This window comes from Embiotoca jacksoni, unplaced genomic scaffold, assembly GCF_022577435.1.
Source record: "Embiotoca jacksoni isolate LCO1_2020_lvr unplaced genomic scaffold, fEmbJac1.0.p SCAF_3, whole genome shotgun sequence".
In the NCBI taxonomy this organism is placed as follows: domain Eukaryota; kingdom Metazoa; phylum Chordata; class Actinopteri; family Embiotocidae; genus Embiotoca; species Embiotoca jacksoni.
In genome coordinates this window covers 18,253,477-18,273,528 of record NW_027185381.1, presented here as the reverse complement: position 1 = coordinate 18,273,528, position 20,052 = coordinate 18,253,477, and the positions used below count along the sequence as shown (strand labels likewise).

The 20,052-nt window shown below is 40.8% G+C and overlaps 1 protein-coding gene and 1 long non-coding RNA gene across 3 annotated transcripts in view; one reads left to right on the top strand and one right to left on the bottom strand.

Moving 5' to 3' along the window:
* The window catches only part of itpr2 (inositol 1,4,5-trisphosphate receptor, type 2), a 55,541-nt gene that overhangs the window by 32,516 nt on the left and 2,973 nt on the right, over nucleotides 1-20,052 (bottom strand). For both annotated transcript variants that reach the window (XM_069162430.1, XM_069162431.1), the window contains exons 2-35: nucleotides 17,585-17,655; nucleotides 17,246-17,364; nucleotides 17,077-17,163; nucleotides 16,045-16,203; nucleotides 15,209-15,307; nucleotides 14,961-15,044; nucleotides 14,678-14,824; nucleotides 13,591-13,686; nucleotides 13,205-13,249; nucleotides 11,123-11,274; nucleotides 9,710-9,809; nucleotides 9,430-9,590; nucleotides 9,193-9,334; nucleotides 8,813-8,971; nucleotides 7,319-7,491; nucleotides 6,979-7,098; nucleotides 6,549-6,731; nucleotides 6,162-6,413; nucleotides 5,929-6,076; nucleotides 5,647-5,794; nucleotides 4,802-4,989; nucleotides 4,585-4,708; nucleotides 4,403-4,460; nucleotides 4,137-4,302; nucleotides 3,624-3,791; nucleotides 2,993-3,079; nucleotides 2,775-2,900; nucleotides 2,523-2,645; nucleotides 2,195-2,395; nucleotides 1,622-1,873; nucleotides 1,331-1,456; nucleotides 983-1,111; nucleotides 540-660; nucleotides 35-216 (exon numbers count right to left, since the gene is read on the bottom strand). In XM_069162430.1, coding sequence (XP_069018531.1) covers nucleotides 35-216; nucleotides 540-660; nucleotides 983-1,111; nucleotides 1,331-1,456; nucleotides 1,622-1,873; nucleotides 2,195-2,395; nucleotides 2,523-2,645; nucleotides 2,775-2,900; nucleotides 2,993-3,079; nucleotides 3,624-3,791; nucleotides 4,137-4,302; nucleotides 4,403-4,460; nucleotides 4,585-4,708; nucleotides 4,802-4,989; nucleotides 5,647-5,794; nucleotides 5,929-6,076; nucleotides 6,162-6,413; nucleotides 6,549-6,731; nucleotides 6,979-7,098; nucleotides 7,319-7,491; nucleotides 8,813-8,971; nucleotides 9,193-9,334; nucleotides 9,430-9,590; nucleotides 9,710-9,809; nucleotides 11,123-11,274; nucleotides 13,205-13,249; nucleotides 13,591-13,686; nucleotides 14,678-14,824; nucleotides 14,961-15,044; nucleotides 15,209-15,307; nucleotides 16,045-16,203; nucleotides 17,077-17,163; nucleotides 17,246-17,364; nucleotides 17,585-17,655 — 4,696 coding nt within the window. The remainder of the gene's footprint in view (nucleotides 1-34; nucleotides 217-539; nucleotides 661-982; nucleotides 1,112-1,330; nucleotides 1,457-1,621; nucleotides 1,874-2,194; nucleotides 2,396-2,522; nucleotides 2,646-2,774; nucleotides 2,901-2,992; nucleotides 3,080-3,623; nucleotides 3,792-4,136; nucleotides 4,303-4,402; nucleotides 4,461-4,584; nucleotides 4,709-4,801; nucleotides 4,990-5,646; nucleotides 5,795-5,928; nucleotides 6,077-6,161; nucleotides 6,414-6,548; nucleotides 6,732-6,978; nucleotides 7,099-7,318; nucleotides 7,492-8,812; nucleotides 8,972-9,192; nucleotides 9,335-9,429; nucleotides 9,591-9,709; nucleotides 9,810-11,122; nucleotides 11,275-13,204; nucleotides 13,250-13,590; nucleotides 13,687-14,677; nucleotides 14,825-14,960; nucleotides 15,045-15,208; nucleotides 15,308-16,044; nucleotides 16,204-17,076; nucleotides 17,164-17,245; nucleotides 17,365-17,584; nucleotides 17,656-20,052) is intronic.
* LOC138206007 (uncharacterized) lies at nucleotides 14,719-15,636 on the top strand. The gene is made up of 3 exons (XR_011178909.1): nucleotides 14,719-14,777; nucleotides 15,173-15,351; nucleotides 15,454-15,636. It is a non-coding gene; the product is annotated as an uncharacterized lncRNA (long non-coding RNA).

Genomic DNA, 20,052 nt, shown 5'->3' with positions numbered 1-20,052 from the left:
CTTGTAAAGTGTAAAGAAAGTAAAGAAAGTGCACCTGCAGCTTCTCAATGATGTTCTTGTAGTCAGGGACACCCAGCGGCTCCTTGCGAGGTCGCGTGCGGGCAGAGATCCTCCAGTCTTTCGCTGCCCGCTGCACCATGTTGCTATGGACCTTGAGAGACAAAGTGTTGACCTGACTGTCCAGGTCGACTGGGATGGCGATGGCCCGAGCCTTAGCTGGAGAAAAAAATATGTAAAGTTAAATGTCTGTGTAGGTTTTTGGTTAAACAGCAAATACAGCGCAGGCACATGAAACCCAGCTGATCAATAGAGCTTCTCAGTGGTAAAAAGGTACTCTGTAGCACATAATTAGTGTACTGTGATATCAATTTGTAAATAAAAGATGTTAAAAACAACCCTTCTCTGATTAGAAATGCTTGTAGAAATGCAGCCCAATCAATATTTACTATTGCATATTATTTCACATTCTAAAAATATACTTTAAATTTAAAACAATGCTCCTCTTCATCAAGGCTGGACAGCAGAGAAGCAACACTCACCCACGTCAGCCAGTGTTTTTATACAGCTCTCAATATTAGCCTTCTGAGCTGAGCTGATCCAGGTGCAGTTGTATATCCTGAACGAAGACTGTAGAAGCTTGATAAAGACAGACTGGTTTGTCTGTAGAAACAGAGAAGAGAGAGAAGGGGGTACTGTTTTTTTTAAAGGGCATAAGTGCAGAGAAAGTGAGAACCAGTGGGAACACTTCAATACTGGGAAACATAAATACATATTGCATAAAACACCTCAAGCAGCTGTTCTAGATTCGAATATCTGCGATGAAAAGGTCCCAAGCGAAAGTGCAGTAAAGGAGGTATTCTGCTGTTAAATATTTTTTATGTAAAGCAGCCAGAAGTTGGTAAAGTAGTTGGATATGCCCTAAGTGAGCACATATCTGCACTGAGGCACATTTCACCTGCTTGTTAGAGACTGAAAACGATACCTGCAGGTTGGAGTGGTTGACAGAGAAAGGTGAGCTGAAGAAACCCTTGACAATTGCCATCACTGTCTCTGTCACGTACTTCTCCAGGGCCAGATCTGCATGGTTACGGTCCGTGGTTGTGTTGCACACCTTAAATACAGTAAATAAAGTAGAAGAAAAGTTCTGAACAAGCTCATCATCACATCACATCTCATTGTCACGTATAATTTTCTCTGCACCTGCAGTGTGTAAACAGATTCATCCTATAAGTGAGCCGTCGTGTATCTTGACACATACACTGGCCCATTAGGAGAGAATAAGAGGTGTGTGTGTGTGTGTGTGTGACCTTTCGATCTGACAGAGCCTTACACTGGACATGTCCACAAGGAAGTTGTCAAAGAGCCTCCAGATGTGGGAGGAGGTGTAGATCTCCTTCATTTCTACCTCTGTGTCCACGTAGCAGTGATTCACAAAGTTCACGTAGGCAGTTTTCACCTGGGTGACGAAATAATAAGAACCCCTGATCACTTCCAGATAACAGATACAGTGTTAACGAGCAGCCAAAACAGTTTTGACAGAAAATATACAATTTATCTGTTAAACATAACAAATCTGCTCAATCTATATCAATATTTTCTCGTAAAACTTTGTGGGAACTACCTCTGATATACAGTTAATGTCAGTGACGACTTTGACGATGTCATCCAGTGGTAGCAGAGAGTTGCATTTGAGCTCAGTGTAGACGTTCTTGCCCTCGGTGCAGGCAGCCAGCAGCTCCACAAGTGTGTTGTGATACGCCAGAGCTCCATCTTCATCAGTCCGCTCCCTCTGAGAGCCCATCATCTGCAGCAGCACTGAGAAGGACGAGCGGTCGTTGTAGAAGACCAGTACGTCCTCACCACCGTTCACCAGCTAGACACACAAACAGAAGATCAACATTAACTCGAGTCACAGTTTTGCTGTTTTGGAGTATCATTCATGGAGTCACCGCCAAACAAAAATGTATGTATATCTTTAATAGATGGGTAAATCTGACACAGTGTTGTGACTGAAATAACATTGTTAAAGCTTAAGGAGACCTAAGGCAATGGGGACTGGATCTGTGTGAACTAGGATAACATCAGACTTTCCATTATACTAATTAAACATTCTTTCCTTGTGCATTATTTGACCTTAACAAAACCATGACCAATGTCCATTCTGTACAGTGTAAACTGAAAATAAAATTCTCACCTCTGTCATGACTTTGTCCTGACATTTCTTCACGTACTTCCCATCGGCTTTCACAATGGTTTGCAAGAACTTGAGGTACTGAACATGTCTCCCGTGTGTTTCGATGCAGTGGACAAAATGATGGACCACACGGTCGCTGATCTCATTGCACAGGTGGTAGTTGTTCATAAAGATGTGACGCATCGTCTCAGCTTCTAGCAACTGGTGAAAAACAGGAGTCATGATTCTTTTAGAAAACCTTTACAAAACTGTATATTGAGTCATTTGTATAAAAAAGAAACAAATAAAACTGTACAGATACAAGTAAAGCGAGGTCATATTAACACACCCCTGGAGTGAGGAAGAGGTTCAGGTGTTTATGTAGCAGAACTTGATTCTGTGGGTTTGCTCTGCAAAAGTTCTGCAGAAACGTATGTGCCAGGGTCATGATCTCATTCATCTTCTCATCACTCTGTGGAAGAACAGAAACAAACAAATGAAAGTAAAGATGATTAGAGAGTCAAACAGAAAGTCATCCAGGAAACTGTGTCATAAACAGGTTTAATCAGTCATTCAGTTGGATGTTGCGTCCATTACCCACCGTCTCATAGGGAATCTGCAGCAGATCCAGCACCACAGTATGGGCTCCCATGTTCTTCAGCAGCCTCTGCTGCTGCACTCGACTCTTCTTACTGGGATAACACAGTTTACTGAGCCGCAATAGGATCTGAGGAGGAGACACAGAAATATTTTCTAGACACACAACAGTGAAGAAGACATTTCACAAGTGTAGCCTGGAAATAAAGACGTGCAGCTCACCTCTTTGACTATGTTATAGTTGTTTGCCTTGTTACTGTCAATCTGAGGTTTATTATCTCCATCCTGCACTGGGCTCAGAACAACCTCCTGGCAAAAAATACACATGGAGAAAGACCAGACACTTACTTTCTCTATCTACTTAGAAACTGTTTAATCCAGAAAAGTGAACAGGTTTAGGTTAATGACACAACTAACTAAAGCTGTATTCACCCCAAAGGTTTTTTCTCCAGTTTTATCTTTTGTAGTATGCCACAAGCTCTACATCCTGACCTTAGGCATTAAAGAGTAGAGAGAAGTGTGCCAGCACTGATCTTTATCACTGAGTTACAATTACAATAATGATTTAAAAACATTACGTTACATGTGTGTTAAATACAAAATTACTTGCTGCATTTTTCTGTTCAGTTTGACAATATAATTCATTATTTCTATATGTACTAAACTAACAAAACAATTGGCACAGTTTTGTCCAACAGAACAAAAACAACAAAGAAGTTGTTTAAAGTGCAGCAGAATGACTGATGGGACATTAAAGACAAACATAGTAACTTCCTGTAGAGCTGTAAATGTTGTGCTAAAATCGTAAACGTGAAACTTTGCTTTTAGATGCTGCTTTTAAATGGTACGGCACCTCCATGTTTGGTTCATTGCCCTGCCTGACCACCAGTTCCTCAATGCTGTAGACTCCAGTCTTCTCCACCCACAGCTCTGACTTCTCAACAGTCAGACGCAGCTGGTCCAAGTCGGCCTTGATCTGCTTGTAGTTCTCTACATCCTGCTCTGACACTAGCAGCTGGACCTGAAAAACACACACACACACACACACACACACACACACACACGCGCACACGCACACACACACACACACACACACACACACACACACACACACACACACTTTGGATGAAAAATAAACTAGACACAGATATATTCAACGAACAAATGCATGTGAAAGAAAATCTCTGCCAAGAAGTGTCTACACGCCACTTTGGAGAGCCAGCGTAAGATGGGATGCAGTTTTTCATTCCAGCTGAGACATCTCTTTGCGAGTCATTTTACAATAGCTGCTGTTGGCTTCCAAATCCACACTAATGCCAAACTGTTTCAGCTCACAAAGTGTCAAGTCTCACTGCAGTGTCGCTACCTGTTTGAAGGCCTGCAGCACCTCGGCTCTCTGGCTGAAGTGTTTGAAGATGAGTTGCAGCGAGCCAGACACCAGCGGGGGGTAATCTTGCATGATGAGATGGATCAGGACCCTCAAAAACGTCCGTCCACCCTCGTCATCCAGCTCCACCGCACTTAACTCCGAGCTGAGATCATACATATGCAGATTTAAATCTTTCAAGTTTCTCTGTGTGAATGTTTTGAAAGTTTCACGTAGAGTCGACAAGCCAGCACCTCTTCACCTACCTTCCTGCAAACATGCTCTCCGCTTTGGTTGTAATCTCATCTATGTCTGGTTCACAAGCTGAAAACAAATGAAAATGAACAAGTCAACGAGGTATGGCCGGCTGCAATAATAATCAATTAATGACATTAAAGAAAGGTCTTCAGCATTTGCAGTATGTCAGAAAAATAGAGAAAAGTCTCACGTGTTATAAAAGGCAAATCAGCCACAGAGAGAGAGCTGTCAGTTATGGTCTTGTCTCCAAACTCTTTCTTGTAGATGGACAGTAAGTATGTGATCCTGTAATCCAACCTCACACTCAGGATGAACTGATGGGAAAACACAAAAATACACAAAAATAAATCAAACGGATGAAAAATGAAGTAGGAACGACAACTAGAACGTATCATAATGGTGCTTACTTGAAGGATCTCGATGATCTTCAGCTTGGTGTCCATCACCATGACGTCCTCATTGTCCGGCAGGAAGTGTCCTTTCCTGTAGCGCAAGGAGGGCGACGTGTCAGGGAGGCTGTGTGGCACACCTCGACTCATCACCATCTGAGTCATCATTTCTCCAACACCGTGGATCGTTCGCAGGACGTTGTTACCTGAAGAAAACATTTGTTTTCACACATCTTAGATTGTAAGTGTGTGTGTGTGTGTGTGTGTAAAGCCATCATTTATATCTATGAACATTTGACTGCTTATTATACAAGCTGAAACAAAGAGACAAATCTTTTTTCAGCTAAACAAAAATAAATCTAAAGTTAAAGTCCATGAAAACTTTCCATACTTTATAGTTACCACTTTGTCAAACAATATTTCCAAATGAAAGGTTTTTGGATCCATTTTGTCTGATCTGCAGAAAAACTTCTATAACTTCATATCCTCATGTCTCAACTACTGTACATCCTGCTGTAAGCTCATATTTTGCTCCATTGACTTATCTTTATCCGGTCCAATAATAGCAAATCTCTTAACATTAATTTAACAAATTTGTTTTCTCACTCTGCTCGCTCCCCATTACTTTCACAGCTGAATTCAACCCTTATACTTTTATGCTCTGCCTCACTCCTGCATACATGTAACTGATGCATCCATATTTCCATGAATCCTGACTGATGTTGGACTCTGTTCTTCACTGAGGAAAAATAAATCACTTGGTTGTAATTTCAGACTCAAATCAAGTTTTTTTTTTTAATTAGATAAAAAGCTAAGTTTAAACACAATTAATTAATGAACTTCTGCTCTGTAAGTGCACTGACCAGCCTCTGGGCTCTTGTTGAGCTTATTCATGAAGGTGAGTGGGTGCTGGACAATGTCCAGGATGGCCAGCAGGGTGCGTGTCAGACGCAGCAGCTCACTGAAGCTGTAGAAACCAAAGTAAACCAGGTTTCGAGCCAGATTCACCACCTGGGAGAGAAAATAAAAGACACTTTTCATCATGAGAAAACTGTCAAACAGTAAATGAAAACCTACATGGGACAAAGGTGCTAAAGTTGTTTTAAAAGAATATGTATCTGCACATCATATTGAGTTTATTTTACCTCCAGTGTGAGTTCATTCTTATCTTTATCCCCAAATGGAAAAGGCTGGCTGACCACATCTTTAAGATATTCTTCCACAAACTCCATGGTTGGAAAAAACTTCCTCTTCATCTCCTCTCTGGAGTTGTCAGTTGACTCATACTCAAACCTGTGGAAATAATCAAAATCCACAAATAGTGACTTGCAATATATCATCATGCATAACACACATGATCTCACAGGTAGGTGCTCACTCATTGATGGTGATCTTGGAGGGAATCTCGGTCCAGAGGCGGGCATACCGCACAGGAACCACAGACTCCTGAGGGTCACGGTCCACGTGCATATGCAGCATGAGGCGGCAGAAGGAGGCCCTTAGGTTGAAGGGCAAGCAGTCGTCAAACATGCAGCGCAGGATCAGATCCACAGGTAGCTGGCTGGAGATCTGGTTGATGGCTAGGTACTGACGGTCCAGACACATTTTAGCAAACAGGTTCAGCTGGTATCTGCAGAGGCGGTGAAGGATGTGGAGGAAAAGGGGGACATATTGACTTGTGCTTGATTATTTCTGCTATTTTTATGTTACTGGGGGAAGATCATTTAGCACATTGAGGGAAACTAAAAGTAAGAGTCACCATCACCTGTAGTAGGTGATGATGTCTGCATCGATCTTGTGGTTGCCTTTAGCGTCCTGGGCCAGGTGGCGGATGGATTTGCCGTGGGGCTCTTTGTGGCTGTCGATCCAGTAGAGCCAGACCTCCTCCTCCTCCGCCTCCTCCTGCAGCAGAGAGGACTCCAGGGTGGTCTCCGTGTTTGAGATTAGTCTAGAGGAGAGGGGGGGGGGGAGTGTGTCATAAAGCTGTTACTAGAAAAATTGCCCACATTACACTCTGATGTAGAGCTGCTGCTGAAAATATCCATTTCACAAGAGGCAGAGACGCTGGAGGAAACAGCTCTTTCTCATGCTGTGGAGAGTACATGCATGTTTAAACATGTTTAGAAATTGAGGAATGAAATATGACAGGATCAAGCAGGATGTTTTAATTATAGATAGCACAAGGTGTGACTCACTTGGTCTGGATGAGGATATCTGCGTTGGTGGGATTCAGCATAAATTTACAGATGAGCTCTTGTGTGACCGGGATGGCGGTCTTGTTGGACACGCAGAGATCAGACAGATAATCCAGGAATCTGAGAGAGTAGACCAAATAAAATTAAACAATGTTAAACACACAAAGTTTGTACTACACTGCAAAATATAGAGTCAAAATTAACATAAAGCTGACAACAACCAAATCTCAAGCAAAATTAATGTGCATGCCGACTATTCATTTTTTTGGTTTTTCCTGGGTTTTTTTTTCCTAATTGTTCCTTTGGGTCATCCAATCTTTGGGAGGTAAATGTGTCTGACCTGGGCTCTCTGTTGCGCCTCAGCAGGCTGACAAAGGTCTCGATCTCTCTGGCTGTGATGTGTTTTTCCAGCAGCTTGCGGTTGTTGTGCAGCAGAGCAGTGATTGTGTCCTCAGCCAGAATCTCATAACCAATCTGAGACTGCATGATTGAGAACTTTTTGGCGATGTATTCCTACGCGGCAAAAGAAACATCTTTGTAAACACGGCGGGTGTACAAGGTAGGGAAGCTGAGAAAAAAAATGTTATACAGAATAACCTTTAGTGAAGGAGAACTAGCTCCAAAAAAAAATCTTGATCCTGATTCCCATTCATGAAGTTACTTACAGCTACACTTGAGAGTTGCCTCTGACATGCACGGCCTGTTAGCCATTATTTATTAGCTATCTGTGGTTTTTCAAGAGTTGCAACTGTTGGTGATTTTAAAGAACTGATTAACAGTTTAGCTTTTGAAATGTTAGAACGATATTGACAAATACACTTAAAACTTATCAAAGCCCAAGTGAGGTTGTGCATTCATGTAGTTTACTTGATTGTCTCTAAACATCCTCAATATATTAGATTTGTAATCAAATGAAACTGAGAAAAGTAACTAAATCTACATGTTGTCAAAGGTGTAACAAGCAAACATTTGGCATTTTATTTAGTAAAATTAGGTAAAGCAACAGTCTCACTGTGGAAACACGTGGTAATTATGGCATCACGGTGCATTTCTGATTTTCTATCATTTTGTTAAGCAAAATCTTTTTTTTTTTTTTCTCACAGCAGAATTTTGATTTGTTATAGTAGAAAAACCCAAGTGATACTAAAAACATTAATGAAGGCTCTGCTTTAGTCCTGATTCCCAGTAAGCCACGACAGTTGATCATTCATTTTATGGTATAAACCTGTTGTTTTAGTAACAATTTGAAATGTCTTCTGTCATAAAAAAAAGGCTGTTGCTTTAATAACATATCTATTAGAATAAAGAAAATGATAATAAAACAATAAAAAGAGGTAGATTAAAAACATTAAATGTGCCCTTGAGCAAAATACTGTGTATTTCTTATTTTACTCTTTTGTGTTGCACTAATGTTTTTTGGTTGCATTCTAAAATGCAGTAGTTAAAGGAATCAGTTGTGCAGAGCGAACAGCCTATAATTGACCAAAACGACTAAACGAGCAAAAGGTGTATAGAGGTTAAAAAAAAAGGGCAGTTGGGTCCTTATGAACTGTTTGTTTTATATCGGAAAAGTTGCTATTTGTACAAATTATACTAGCTCACTTTCATGAGGACTTGTCATGAATTATTTGTGTTCACTAATTGATTAAAAGACTGTTTGGGCACTACATTGGTAGATCGTCTATCAGAATCTGCACTGATTCCAGTCAAAAGCCACCTCTGTCCTTAACTTCCTCTCTGTCCTTAACTTCTGTTGATAATGAGCATGTAAACGAGCCTGATGAAAACTCGATGAACGCTCAATATTGGCCTTGTGCAGAGGCTGGAAACATGCCTGGTTCTTGCGGTAGTCCTGCTGTGAGTGTCGGAGCACCCTGTAGCAGAGTCTCAACATGTACTTGAAGTGAGCATAGCGCTGGTCTCCCAAATCCTCCAACCTCAGCATCGGACCGTCGCCGTTGTCTGCAAACGGAGCCTTCAGGATGCCAAATATCTGCAGGAACATAAACCCATATGAAATGATGAGGACTCAGTCGAGCATCTACAACCTGTAGCAGAAAAATACTTTGATGAATACACCTTCTGAGGCTGAGGCGAAGCAACTGTAAAATATGTCACAATACAACTTAAAATTCACACTCAGTCCTCCTGTTACCGGACAAACAGACGTGTGTGTCCGTGAGTGTGTGTGTGCGGGTTTTTATTCGTGCCGACCTGGGCGAGGATGTTTTGCTCTCTCATGAGTTTCTGCCTCTCGCGATTGGGTGTAGACGTGACTACAGACAGCACGTCCTGGCCGTTGTTCGGTACCACACACACAAAGAAAGCTAGGTCCTCCAGAAGCTTTGTCACAAACCTGAAATATATATGAAGGTAAAATATAATGAGAAGTCATTAATTATACACACAATCTGGTGTGTCACCAGTGTCATGATGCTCGTTTCTCTGTACCTCCTCTCATTCTGAGCGATGTTGGCGTACTGAAGCTTCCTCACGGTGGACTCCAAGACCTTGCTTGCATCATTAGCAAAATCCAAGTCTCTGACCTCCGACAGGGGAACAGACACGATGGCAAAAGCCTCTTTGTCCTCTTTAGTGGGACAGGTGCCAATCTATTGAGACAGCCAAGAGAAATTTACAGATAATGTATCTGTGTTTGTTTTACTTGTGTGAACGTGTGTGTGTGTGTGTGTGTGTGTGTGTGTGTGTGTGTGTGTGTGTGTGTGTAGACCTTGAGCATAACCGGACGCTCCTCCTCGGCATCAATTGGGATGTTGGTGCTGGTCACCCAGGTGTTGGTGCACAGGTGTCTCAGTCTCACATAGGAGTTTCTGAGGAAGGAGCAGCAGATATGATTTTAAGTTGATTCTATGATGCAGCTGCTGGTACTGAACTGAAAATTATCCATCTTGGTACGTCAGTAGATCTTTTTCATGGCAGACATTTGGACACACGTCCATTAATGATGGCTCAGTTCCATTAAGTGTTCCAATTAGCCATGATAGTGAACCAACATGCACAAAAGCAAGAAGTGGAAGTGAAATGCAGCCATCATTAATACACCTGTGCTTTCCCTTCAATGACAAATGCTGTGTTCCAAATGATTAATTACGTACTTACACACAATTTTGAGCGCTCACACTGAAGTATGGAAACACGCATGCACTACAAGTACCCAGATGATGCACACAAAACGGTCCAGAAATTGAGTGTGAAACTACAGAGACTTTCCACACTCAACCGTCATCATTATGAGTATGTAGCAGAAAGGGAGGGACCGTAGATGCAATGTATTTTCAAATTAAGGCGTCTGAGGAAGACAGTTCAGCTGTTGCACAGCACCACACAAAAATGTTTACATTTCAATAACTACCACCATGCTGCTGTTGGACAGAAGGCATCAATGTGTTTATTGTGTGCGTCAAACTGAGGACACGAAAATACAATCATTTCTGGGTAAAATAATACAAGCCAACAGTTATGTTGACAGGTGATGCTTTCAAATGTTTTTGTTATTTACAACAGCAGTGTGCAGTTTGAGTCAACACTACTCTGTCAAAATTCAAGTACTACACAAGTCAGTGTACGAACATATAAGAGTACTTTGAGTGAGTGTACTAAGGGAAGTACGTCATTTGGAACAGTCAAAATGTCTGCTGTGAAAAAGGTCTATCAGCCTTATATCCATTCTTTAAATATTAGTTTTTAGCCACAGTAGCTGCATTGGTTTAGAGATGCCAGTCAGGATGATCCCCAGAGGATAAAGCCTACAGTCTTTGGTGATTCCCTGACCACTACACTGGGCCCACCGTGACATTTCTGTTTTTTCATAACTTTTCCCTGGATTGTCATTATTTTCCAAAGTTACAGACAGTTAATATCCCACTCAGGGTGAATTATAATAGCTAACGTATTCAAATTGTTCTTTTACTGACAACAAAATAACACCAACTTGAAGAAAACTCACAAAAGCATATGGTTTGGAGGCAAATAAGTGACATCATCTCACCCTAATGGCAGATTTTCTGACAAGAACTGCTGTGCTCAGTGATGTGAACTCTGACTGAAAAAACACCTCCTGTGGATACAACTACAGCAGATGAAACTTGTTTTTGTTAGTGGCGCCCCAGAGTGAGTGACTGACCTGGGCACAAGACAGTCGGCCCGCTGCAGAGTGGTGGGATCGAGCTCAAACAGAGAGGCTATGTCGTTCCCATGGGGAACAGAAAGCAGGGTGAAAGCAATCTTCTCTGCTGCTTGATGTTTCCTCTTTGAGTACACAGTGTCTGTCTCGTTCTGCAGCACACACACAAACATCCACACACATGCACAGGGGAAGTAGTAATTAGTGCGTGCAGACTAAAAGCTTACATGGCACAGGCAGAGAGGCTGTTTATCAATACTCACACAGTGGATTTTATATTGTCCGAACATAGAGGACACAACACTATTCTGTAAATTGTCTTCTTGAACTGATACATCAAATTGATTGTTTTGTTGTGCAAACATCAAAAAACTGTTTACAGCTGATTTGATTAGTCAGTCAACAGAAAATTGATGGACAACTTTTGCCAAATTATTTAAGCCGTTTTCCAAGCAAAAATCCCAATCATGAACTATATCCAACTTTTCACGTGTTGATTTGTACTTTTTGAGGTAAATAGCTTGTTTTTTGAACTATTAGTTAGACACAATAAGCAAAAGAGACAAATGGGAAATTGCAATGGATATTTTTTTTAAATTTTCGGACACAAAACGAGAGAGAATAATTGTAAAAGTGAGCATCAGTCAAATATATTACGACAGTAATTCAGAATAATTCTCAAATCTTTTTCATTTCCAATAACAACATACAGAAAAGAAATATTTTGTAGTTACAACTAGAAAATATTTGATATATTACTTATATCACTCACAGATCAAGTGTCAGAATTCTCTGTCCTAATAATTAATAGTTTAGCCCTGAAGGCTGTGCCCACAGCAGTAAACACCATCTATTCTTTTAATGTGCAGCCAGCACTCTAACAAACTGACCAACACCTCAAGGCTACAGCTTTAAAATGCACTTTACACAAACAATATACATTTTGCTAGATTCAAAAAAATTCAGCCACGTTTAACTGAAGAGGAATTGTTGAGTGAAACGTTAAACATGACGAGTATCAATGAGTCGATGTGACTATGAAGCTGAGTGTGGACACACTTAGTGTCAGGTTGTCTTATTCTTTCCATGCATACTAATGTCAACACTGATAAAAGAGCCCCACTGTTGACAACTGCTGATAGATACCGTTGTATAATTGAGGACAGACAGATGTGAGCCAATCTACACTGTCACAGCATCTTACACTAATGAGGTATCAAATTACACAGAAATGTACCAATAGAGCCGCAGCATTCGACACTGCAGTACGTAGGCTGCTACAGTGTGCAGAAGCAGCACATAATGGCAAGGGTTAATTTCTCCCACTGTTCTCTGCATGTCAATGGGAAGCTCCCCAGAGCTGCCTCCACGCCTCAGCTTCTCTATCCTCCTACTCCCCCCCCCCTTCCTCTTTCTTCCCCCTTCGCTCTGCTGGTGACTCACCCCACCATCTTAGCACAGGCGAGTGAAGCAGAGCAGACAGCACGTCTGCCTCCCCTCCTTCCCCTCTCACAGGGCACCCCCACACCCAGACGTTATGTAAGGAGCCCCCTGTGTGTCTGAAATTCAGCATGTGCATGAGAAAGTGTGAGGTGCAGAGAGTTCGTGTGCGCCGTGTTGTGTGCGGCGCTGCTGGAATACAAATGTACAAGGTAACTGAGAGCTGAAAGAATGTCTCGATATAGATTCAGACTTTGGCAGAGTTTGTGTATATGTGTATACAAGTCTGTTGTGAGAGCAAGGTAACTGAACTTGTGGTATTGCATAACCAAAAGATGAGGAGACAGAGCCTGAAGTTTGAATATATAACAGGTGAGATAATTGTTCTTTCTGCTAAAGCACTCATAATTTCATAATTTTCTCTCTTACTCATTCACTAATTTTCTCTTTCAGTCAAGTGCAATCAGACTCGTCTATGGTTTAAATGACACATTATTAATGTTGGAAATATCTTTAATTATAATGATTGACTTCATAAAAAAGGTCATGTGAAAATGTGTCAGCAATATCCGGTATGACAGTCTGAGGTCAAGCGTTCAGTCTGTGACTTTGCAGGTAAATGTGCTTGTTTGATTGACTCACCTCTCCTTTGGACTCCACCGTGTTGTCTTTGAATTCAGGGTTCACCTGCAGAGAAATGGACCAGTCAGCGGCTTCACATCTAAACAGCTCTGTTGACAGTCATGTCATTATCATCAGAATCATTCAGATTATCATCCAGACTATTCAACAGCAAAAGGATGGGTGATAGTAGCCATAACAATGGGAATACTGCCACCTACAGCACATCCTCTAAAGTCCCCTCCAACAGTGTTTACTCAGAAAAATAGAAACTCTCAACTAAGGAAAAAAAGGACAATATGATTGGTAATACAAGCTGGCTCTAAAACTACAGTTAATTTTTTTAGAAAACAAAATTAAACAGGTGAAATCAGGAGCTTTGACACAAGCTGAAGAGTGAAATTCACCTCAGCTGCAAGGTAATTTCCTGTCGCCAGGTGTTTGAAGCGGAAGAGGCTGTTCCACTGGCCGGCTCCACCCCTGCAGGGGTCGTAGTGCACAACCTGCCATGAGGACACAAGATAAGGGGCATTGCACATCTCAAAGCATCACTCTTTATCATGTGTTTGTGGTGTTTTCTATCTCGTGCATTATTGTCAGTATGTGCCTGCCTCATGCTGCTGTGATAAAGTGGAGAGGGACTTTTTATTACACTGTGAACAGTTTTCAGTTAACTTCTCTGCATGTAAATTTGGTTTCTCATTCTCTTCCTCTGACAAAACAAGACAGCTTGTTTAAAAGCTGTCAAAGGATGATTTCTGTCAAATATAATATATGATTAGTTGAGTGAGAATGAGATCAGAAACCAAAAGAAACAGATGCACGTCTTCATTTTCAAACACCAACATACTGTAATTTCGCCTCACTGCAGTGTCAGAACGAAAGTCATCTTTTATGTATGTGTAAGTACAACAGAGACGTGTTTGTCATACAGGCAAAACAACATGTCCGCAGCTGATAGGGTAACATTCAAGTACACTCCAACACAAACAGTAACAAGAACTTAAATTTAGTGCAAGCTGATAAAGAGGAACGTGCAGTACAATAAATGGGATAACAAAGAACCAAACATTAAAGAGAAAAACAGGCAGACAGTATGACGAAAGAGGAAATTAAACTGAGGAGCAAATAAACGTCCTTAATTACTGTGATGCATTTGAATATTCAAACTGAGCCGAGTAAAGTTTATGATTCAACTGGCTTCAGCAGGGTGTTTACTGTATTGATATATGGCTGTTTTCTGCTGAAAAGGACAACACATTCATTTCAATTTCACTTACCTACTCCCAGACTGAAATGTTACGACAATGTTAATGAACTGTTTCAAGGCCATCTATCCATCAGTCTCTCTGTATGAAAACTGCTACTGAATACAATGAATGACCATGACTTCTAAAAACAATTATTTTAACATTTAAATAAAACAGAATTCAATGCGGTCTCAATCTCTTTGTGTTTTAAAAAGGAGAAATTGTTCATTCTGGTCTGTTTTACCTCGATCTCCCAGAGAGCCTTGGAGCTGGTGGCAGAGGTGGCAGACTGCCGCAGTGTTGTCCTGAGGAAGACATGCTGCTGCTTCTTGTACTCGTCACAGGTCAGAAACTTCTCCTGCTCAGCGTGAAACAGCCTGACCACGTCTCCCTGACAAGAGGACAGCGTGCAAAACATGAGAAAACTGCGTGTAAAATTGGCTTTAAAAACAGGCACATTACACATTGTGATTTTAAAATCATCCACTAAATAAATAGAATTAAAATAAGTGGGAAAAAAAACATACTCCCTTCAACACATCGTCCCTGTAGTCACTAAACTTCATGAACAAGGTGACCTTCCAGCTGGTGTTGCAGTTAACAGCATTAACCTGCAGCATGAAGCGCAGAGTCGCAGACATAATCAACACGAAATTTTGATTTATGACATATGATCTTTACAGTAACATGCTGCCTGCGGAAATCCTTGCAATATATTTCCCTCCTTGTAATGTTTCAGTGCTGAGAGAAACAACATAAAAAGGACGAGTCACACCTCTTTGCAGCCAGGGTTATCTAACAGCTCGATGTTACTGGCATGAAGCGGCTGCCCGGCGTTCACTGGCATCAGCACCACCTTGTCTCCAACCACCACCTTGAAGCCAGTTGGAGACAGTCAAATTGCAGCAGGAGACACAGGTTTGCAAAATTTAGACATTTTTCAAAAGGTTTTAAACATAAAGTAAGAGTGCGTCCATGCAAAGGGTTTATCAAACATCTCTTTTTTGTTGTTTTCAAAAGGTGCAACTGCAACAGGCCGGGCCTCACACGAGAGAGTGGATGAGCTGTTCACTGCAAACAGATTTATTCATACCAGAAGATATGAATGCAGCATACAAAGATGTGGTGACTGAAAAGTACTCTGCCTACTTACTATTTACTATTACTATTACTTAGGCGCTTATCTAATACATGCTCTCTAACCTTGCCTAACGTAAATTGTAATATATTCTAAACAGTCAGTTGTTTCTCTTCTGGAGCAGCCACAGACAAGCACACTGTGGCTTCAGAAGTAAGTGGCTCATCACACTTTTTCCAGTGCTGTGCAGAAGTATTTAAAAATAGCAGCATGAAAGTCTACATGCATTTGAATGGGTGTTGCATTCATGCTTTATCTTGATATCCTGCATCTGACCTACTGCACAAACAACATGCACAATCAAGAGCAATACCTTTAACCATACGATGCTAAAGCCAAAGGAGAGGGACAAAATCAGGACTGTTATTGGAGCAGGACAAACAATGAACTGACAGTCTAGATACAAGAACTTCACGTTGTTCAACAGTGCTTCACGTCTACAGAGAGGTGGTGACAAACAGAGGGAAACCTACATTATCTCCTTCGCTGCGGAGCTTCCAGAAGGGCTGAATGTAGAACCAGGAGCCCTCGTTCCCAGCCGGGTCCAAAGAAACCCGCATGGCGTTCTTCTCGAGCAAAGCAGGGAGACGCTTGTTCACCGTCAGGTACTTGTTGCTCTTTATGTGGAGGAGCTGAGACAGAACAATCAGGCTGTTTAGATACTACAAAGGCAGTGGTAGAGGAAATATTCAAATATTTTACTTACGTAAAAGTACTATTTTACAATACTACATAAAGGGTGAAAGTCCCGCTTTAAAATGTTCCTTAAGTGTTTTGGCATTCCGGAAAATCTACTTTTTGTTATATTAAGAATTAATCTCCAGATTATTTTCTTAATTAATTGTTTGATTTACAAACATTTTGAAAACTGAGATCACACTTACACACAGCCAATGCTTGTTTTGTCCAAAAACAAGGAAGTTGTTAAAAATAAATATAAATCATTCAAATAATCAGAGAAGAGCAGCAAATTCTCACAATGGAGAAGCTGGAACCATGAAATGTTTGGCATTTTTGTGGGAAAATGACTTAAACAATAATCAAGATAGTTGCCAATTAATATTGTGACAATCGACCAACCTACTAATGATTTTACCTCTGCTTGAACTGTGTACAATGTACTGCAGGGTAGTTTAATCTGCAACAAGGCATCATCTTTTAGGCATTAACACATTTCCTGATTCCACTGAACAAACAAGCTATTAAATTATACTTTTGTTTTAAGTCATTCCTGGTAAATTGCTTATTGATAAGGAGAGTTTTCATTGGCTGCTGCCTTGAACACCTTTGTGCTACAGCGGTTAAATAAGTACCTTCTTAATTCAACCTTTCAGACAAGAGTTCAGCAATCAGTGAAACCAAACACTACCATTGTTTTTTTTTAAAAACCTGTCTGAGGTTTTAGGGATTAGATGACAGTAACACAACCTTGGTAAACAAGAAGACAAACACAAGGCTCCGGACAATCTGATGCCAAAGGTGTTCACTGCAGAGAGGGGCCCTACCTGGATGACATTACTGTATTTGACAACTTCTCCGAGAAGCTTCTTGTTCTCCGACTCATTCTGCTTCTGCTCCAGTTCTGCTGCATGCTGAGTAATGAAACGGAGAAACTTTGAAACACTTAAAATGAAGAACTAAATGCAGATTGAGGTTAAACAAAAAGGGTCATACCTGTAACTTTTTAAACAGGTCTCCTTGTGTGTTGTTGTTTCCTTGTTTCCCCTGTTTTGCCTTCCAGAACTGCTTCTGAGCGGAGTATCTGTTCATGGGACACACCTTGAAGAGGCAATCTGCAGAGGAGGAAAAGCATTCAGGCTCACAGGAGTCACTCTCTTTGAGTCCAGTCAAGATTCAAAATGTGGTGAAACCGCATATTAAGGTTAATGGTTATATTTACCCGCCAGAGGCCTTTAGAGTCACTTAAACACATAAAAGCTTTTCTAAAACCACAATGTTGTGTTAGACAACACAGAGTAGGAACGTGTGTGTGACGAGTTAAATCCTACACACCTCTGAACTTTTTGGGTGGGTTGGCAAGGTCTCCCGCATCAGGCTGGACCACACACCTGTCATCGACAAGCCTGCAGAGAAAATGACAAAAGTCCAAAATCCTAATTATTCTCAAGTGCGTTATTGTTGCAGATAATTTTAATGTAATCATTCTATTATATAGTATATCACTAGCTTTCAAGCTTTATATTTCACAAACTGTAGTGTAATTGTGGTATCACAGTTAAATGCAAATACATGGGGGAGAATCTGACACGGCTACTAAAACCAATCATTTGAATAAGTGCCACGCTGACTGGCCACCTGCAGGATGAAAAGCTGAGCTGGAAAGACAAGACAAGACTGAACGTCTCTGTTCAAGATCATATCCATCTCCTGAGAGCTATCACAGCTTCTGGAGTGACGCTGAATATTTCTAGGTGAAGCTCATCCACTTTAACAGTGTTTTTAGCTCTGCTTTCCAGCCCAACATGACTGCTCAGCCTTGTAGTTTGCATCGACATAAAATAACCAGGAGTAAGCTGACCTTCAAGGTTTCTTTGGCTTTCACATAGGCAAAGCAAGTTTATTTACACAGCACCATTCAGACACAAATGATTTGCAGAGGCATAGAAATACATTAAAAAATGAAATGTTAAGAAGAGAGAATAACATAAACCAGAGAATGAAAAATATAAGAAACACAAAACACAACCAGATGTCAGCAAACGTAAATTAAAGCTTTGAGAGTGAACATTGTTGGGTCATGGATGAGTGGGCTTTCCTGTCAAGTCGTCTGCAGATTAGCAGAGCATGCAGTGGGTTTCTGCCACCAGAGGAAACCATGTGGTTACTGTGCAGGGTTGATTAGAAGTCATCCAGTTAACTACTGCTTTGTTTCTCACATCGTAGCTTTTTATTTGCCCGTTGCTGACCAATCTACAAGGTAGAGATGTTTCATTGACACGTTCAGAGACGCACAGCAGGTCAGCCAAACTCACACCTCTGATAAGCTCAGGGTTAAAATTAAGAAACTGAACGATGACATATGACTGAGGAAATTCTTCACTTCATAAGAGCTAAAACAAGACTAAAGAGGGAAGCACAGGGACACAGTACGTTAAAAATGAACAGCCATTTAAAACAGTCTCATGTATTACTCTATCAGTTGAATCAAATCACCTACATGGATCAGGATCACAAGTAAAGATGAGCAATATCTGATGACATGAAGTGTGTTATATTATGTGCTGGTATCATAGACAGGGTGTGAAGTAGATCAACAACAGATATTTTATAATCAACAATATTTATTCCTGGTTAAAAGCTGGCTTTCTGCAAAACATCTTCATTTTTTTAATAGTGCCCAATAAATTGAACCACATTAATTTAGCAACTTCTGTTAGTAGTCAGCACTGAGGGAGCTGAGAGTGAAGTTGCTCAGAAGCTCAAGTGGCAGAGAGCCCATTATTTAGTGAATCAGCAAAGAAAAAGCAGGCACAACAATGGAGACGAAAAAAGAACCAGTTTGCAGACAGAATACGTAAAACACTGAAGTGATCAGGGAGGTACAGGCTTTCTTTTTTATGACAAAAATGCAGGTCTGGGTTCTAGAAATTAATTATCTTCACTGCTTTTTCTCTGTACATGTGAAGAAACTCTGATTATATCAAAAATGATTGTACTGGTTGCTTCTATCTAAATCCTTATCCAAGCTGTGATGTTTGTTGGTTTTCCATTCGAAGAGATCAAATAATACAAAGTCTGAAGTTACACCTGCCCTAAAACTTTAATTAAAAACTTAATTTCATCCTGCCGGAGCTCTAATCTTCCATCAGGAAATCAGTCTGGCTAAATTAAGACGAGGCTGTAGGCAAGCAGACCATTTTGGAAAAGCAAATTTGAGATAATCTGGAGCAAAAGGACATTTACATCTAAATACATTTATGTAAGGAAAGCAGTTCTGTCAGGATGAGGGTCACAGAGTTTAAGGAGGTTTAAGTGGTTGTAGGATGCTTACAGCTTTCCAGTCCCAGATGAGAAATACTTCAATTTCAAATTGTTGAAATGTAGTCTATGACACCAGCTGTGATCAACAATACAAAAGACTCCATATCATCCCATGCCATTTATCCCCTTTGCACCACAGTTCGAGGTGCACAAGCACATCCATTCATCCCGTCCACTGAGGAGAAACATAATGCAATGCACAATTCCTCTAATTCATACAAAGCTGGCAGCCCTGCTCCAGTGAGCCCAGCCATTTCCTATTTATGCCACGGCACTTGATCAGTGTCAATCCACATGCTGTGTATTATTTCCTCTGCCTCTGCATCAAAGTTACATCTAAATGAAAGACAATAGCGCCCAACAGGAAGTATTATCAAGTGTTAAATGGCTAAACATGAAGGCTCTCTGGAAGAGTCTCCTGAGCTCATAAATAAGTAACTATAAGTCTGCAAAGAGCTGGGCGTTAGTACAAACACAGA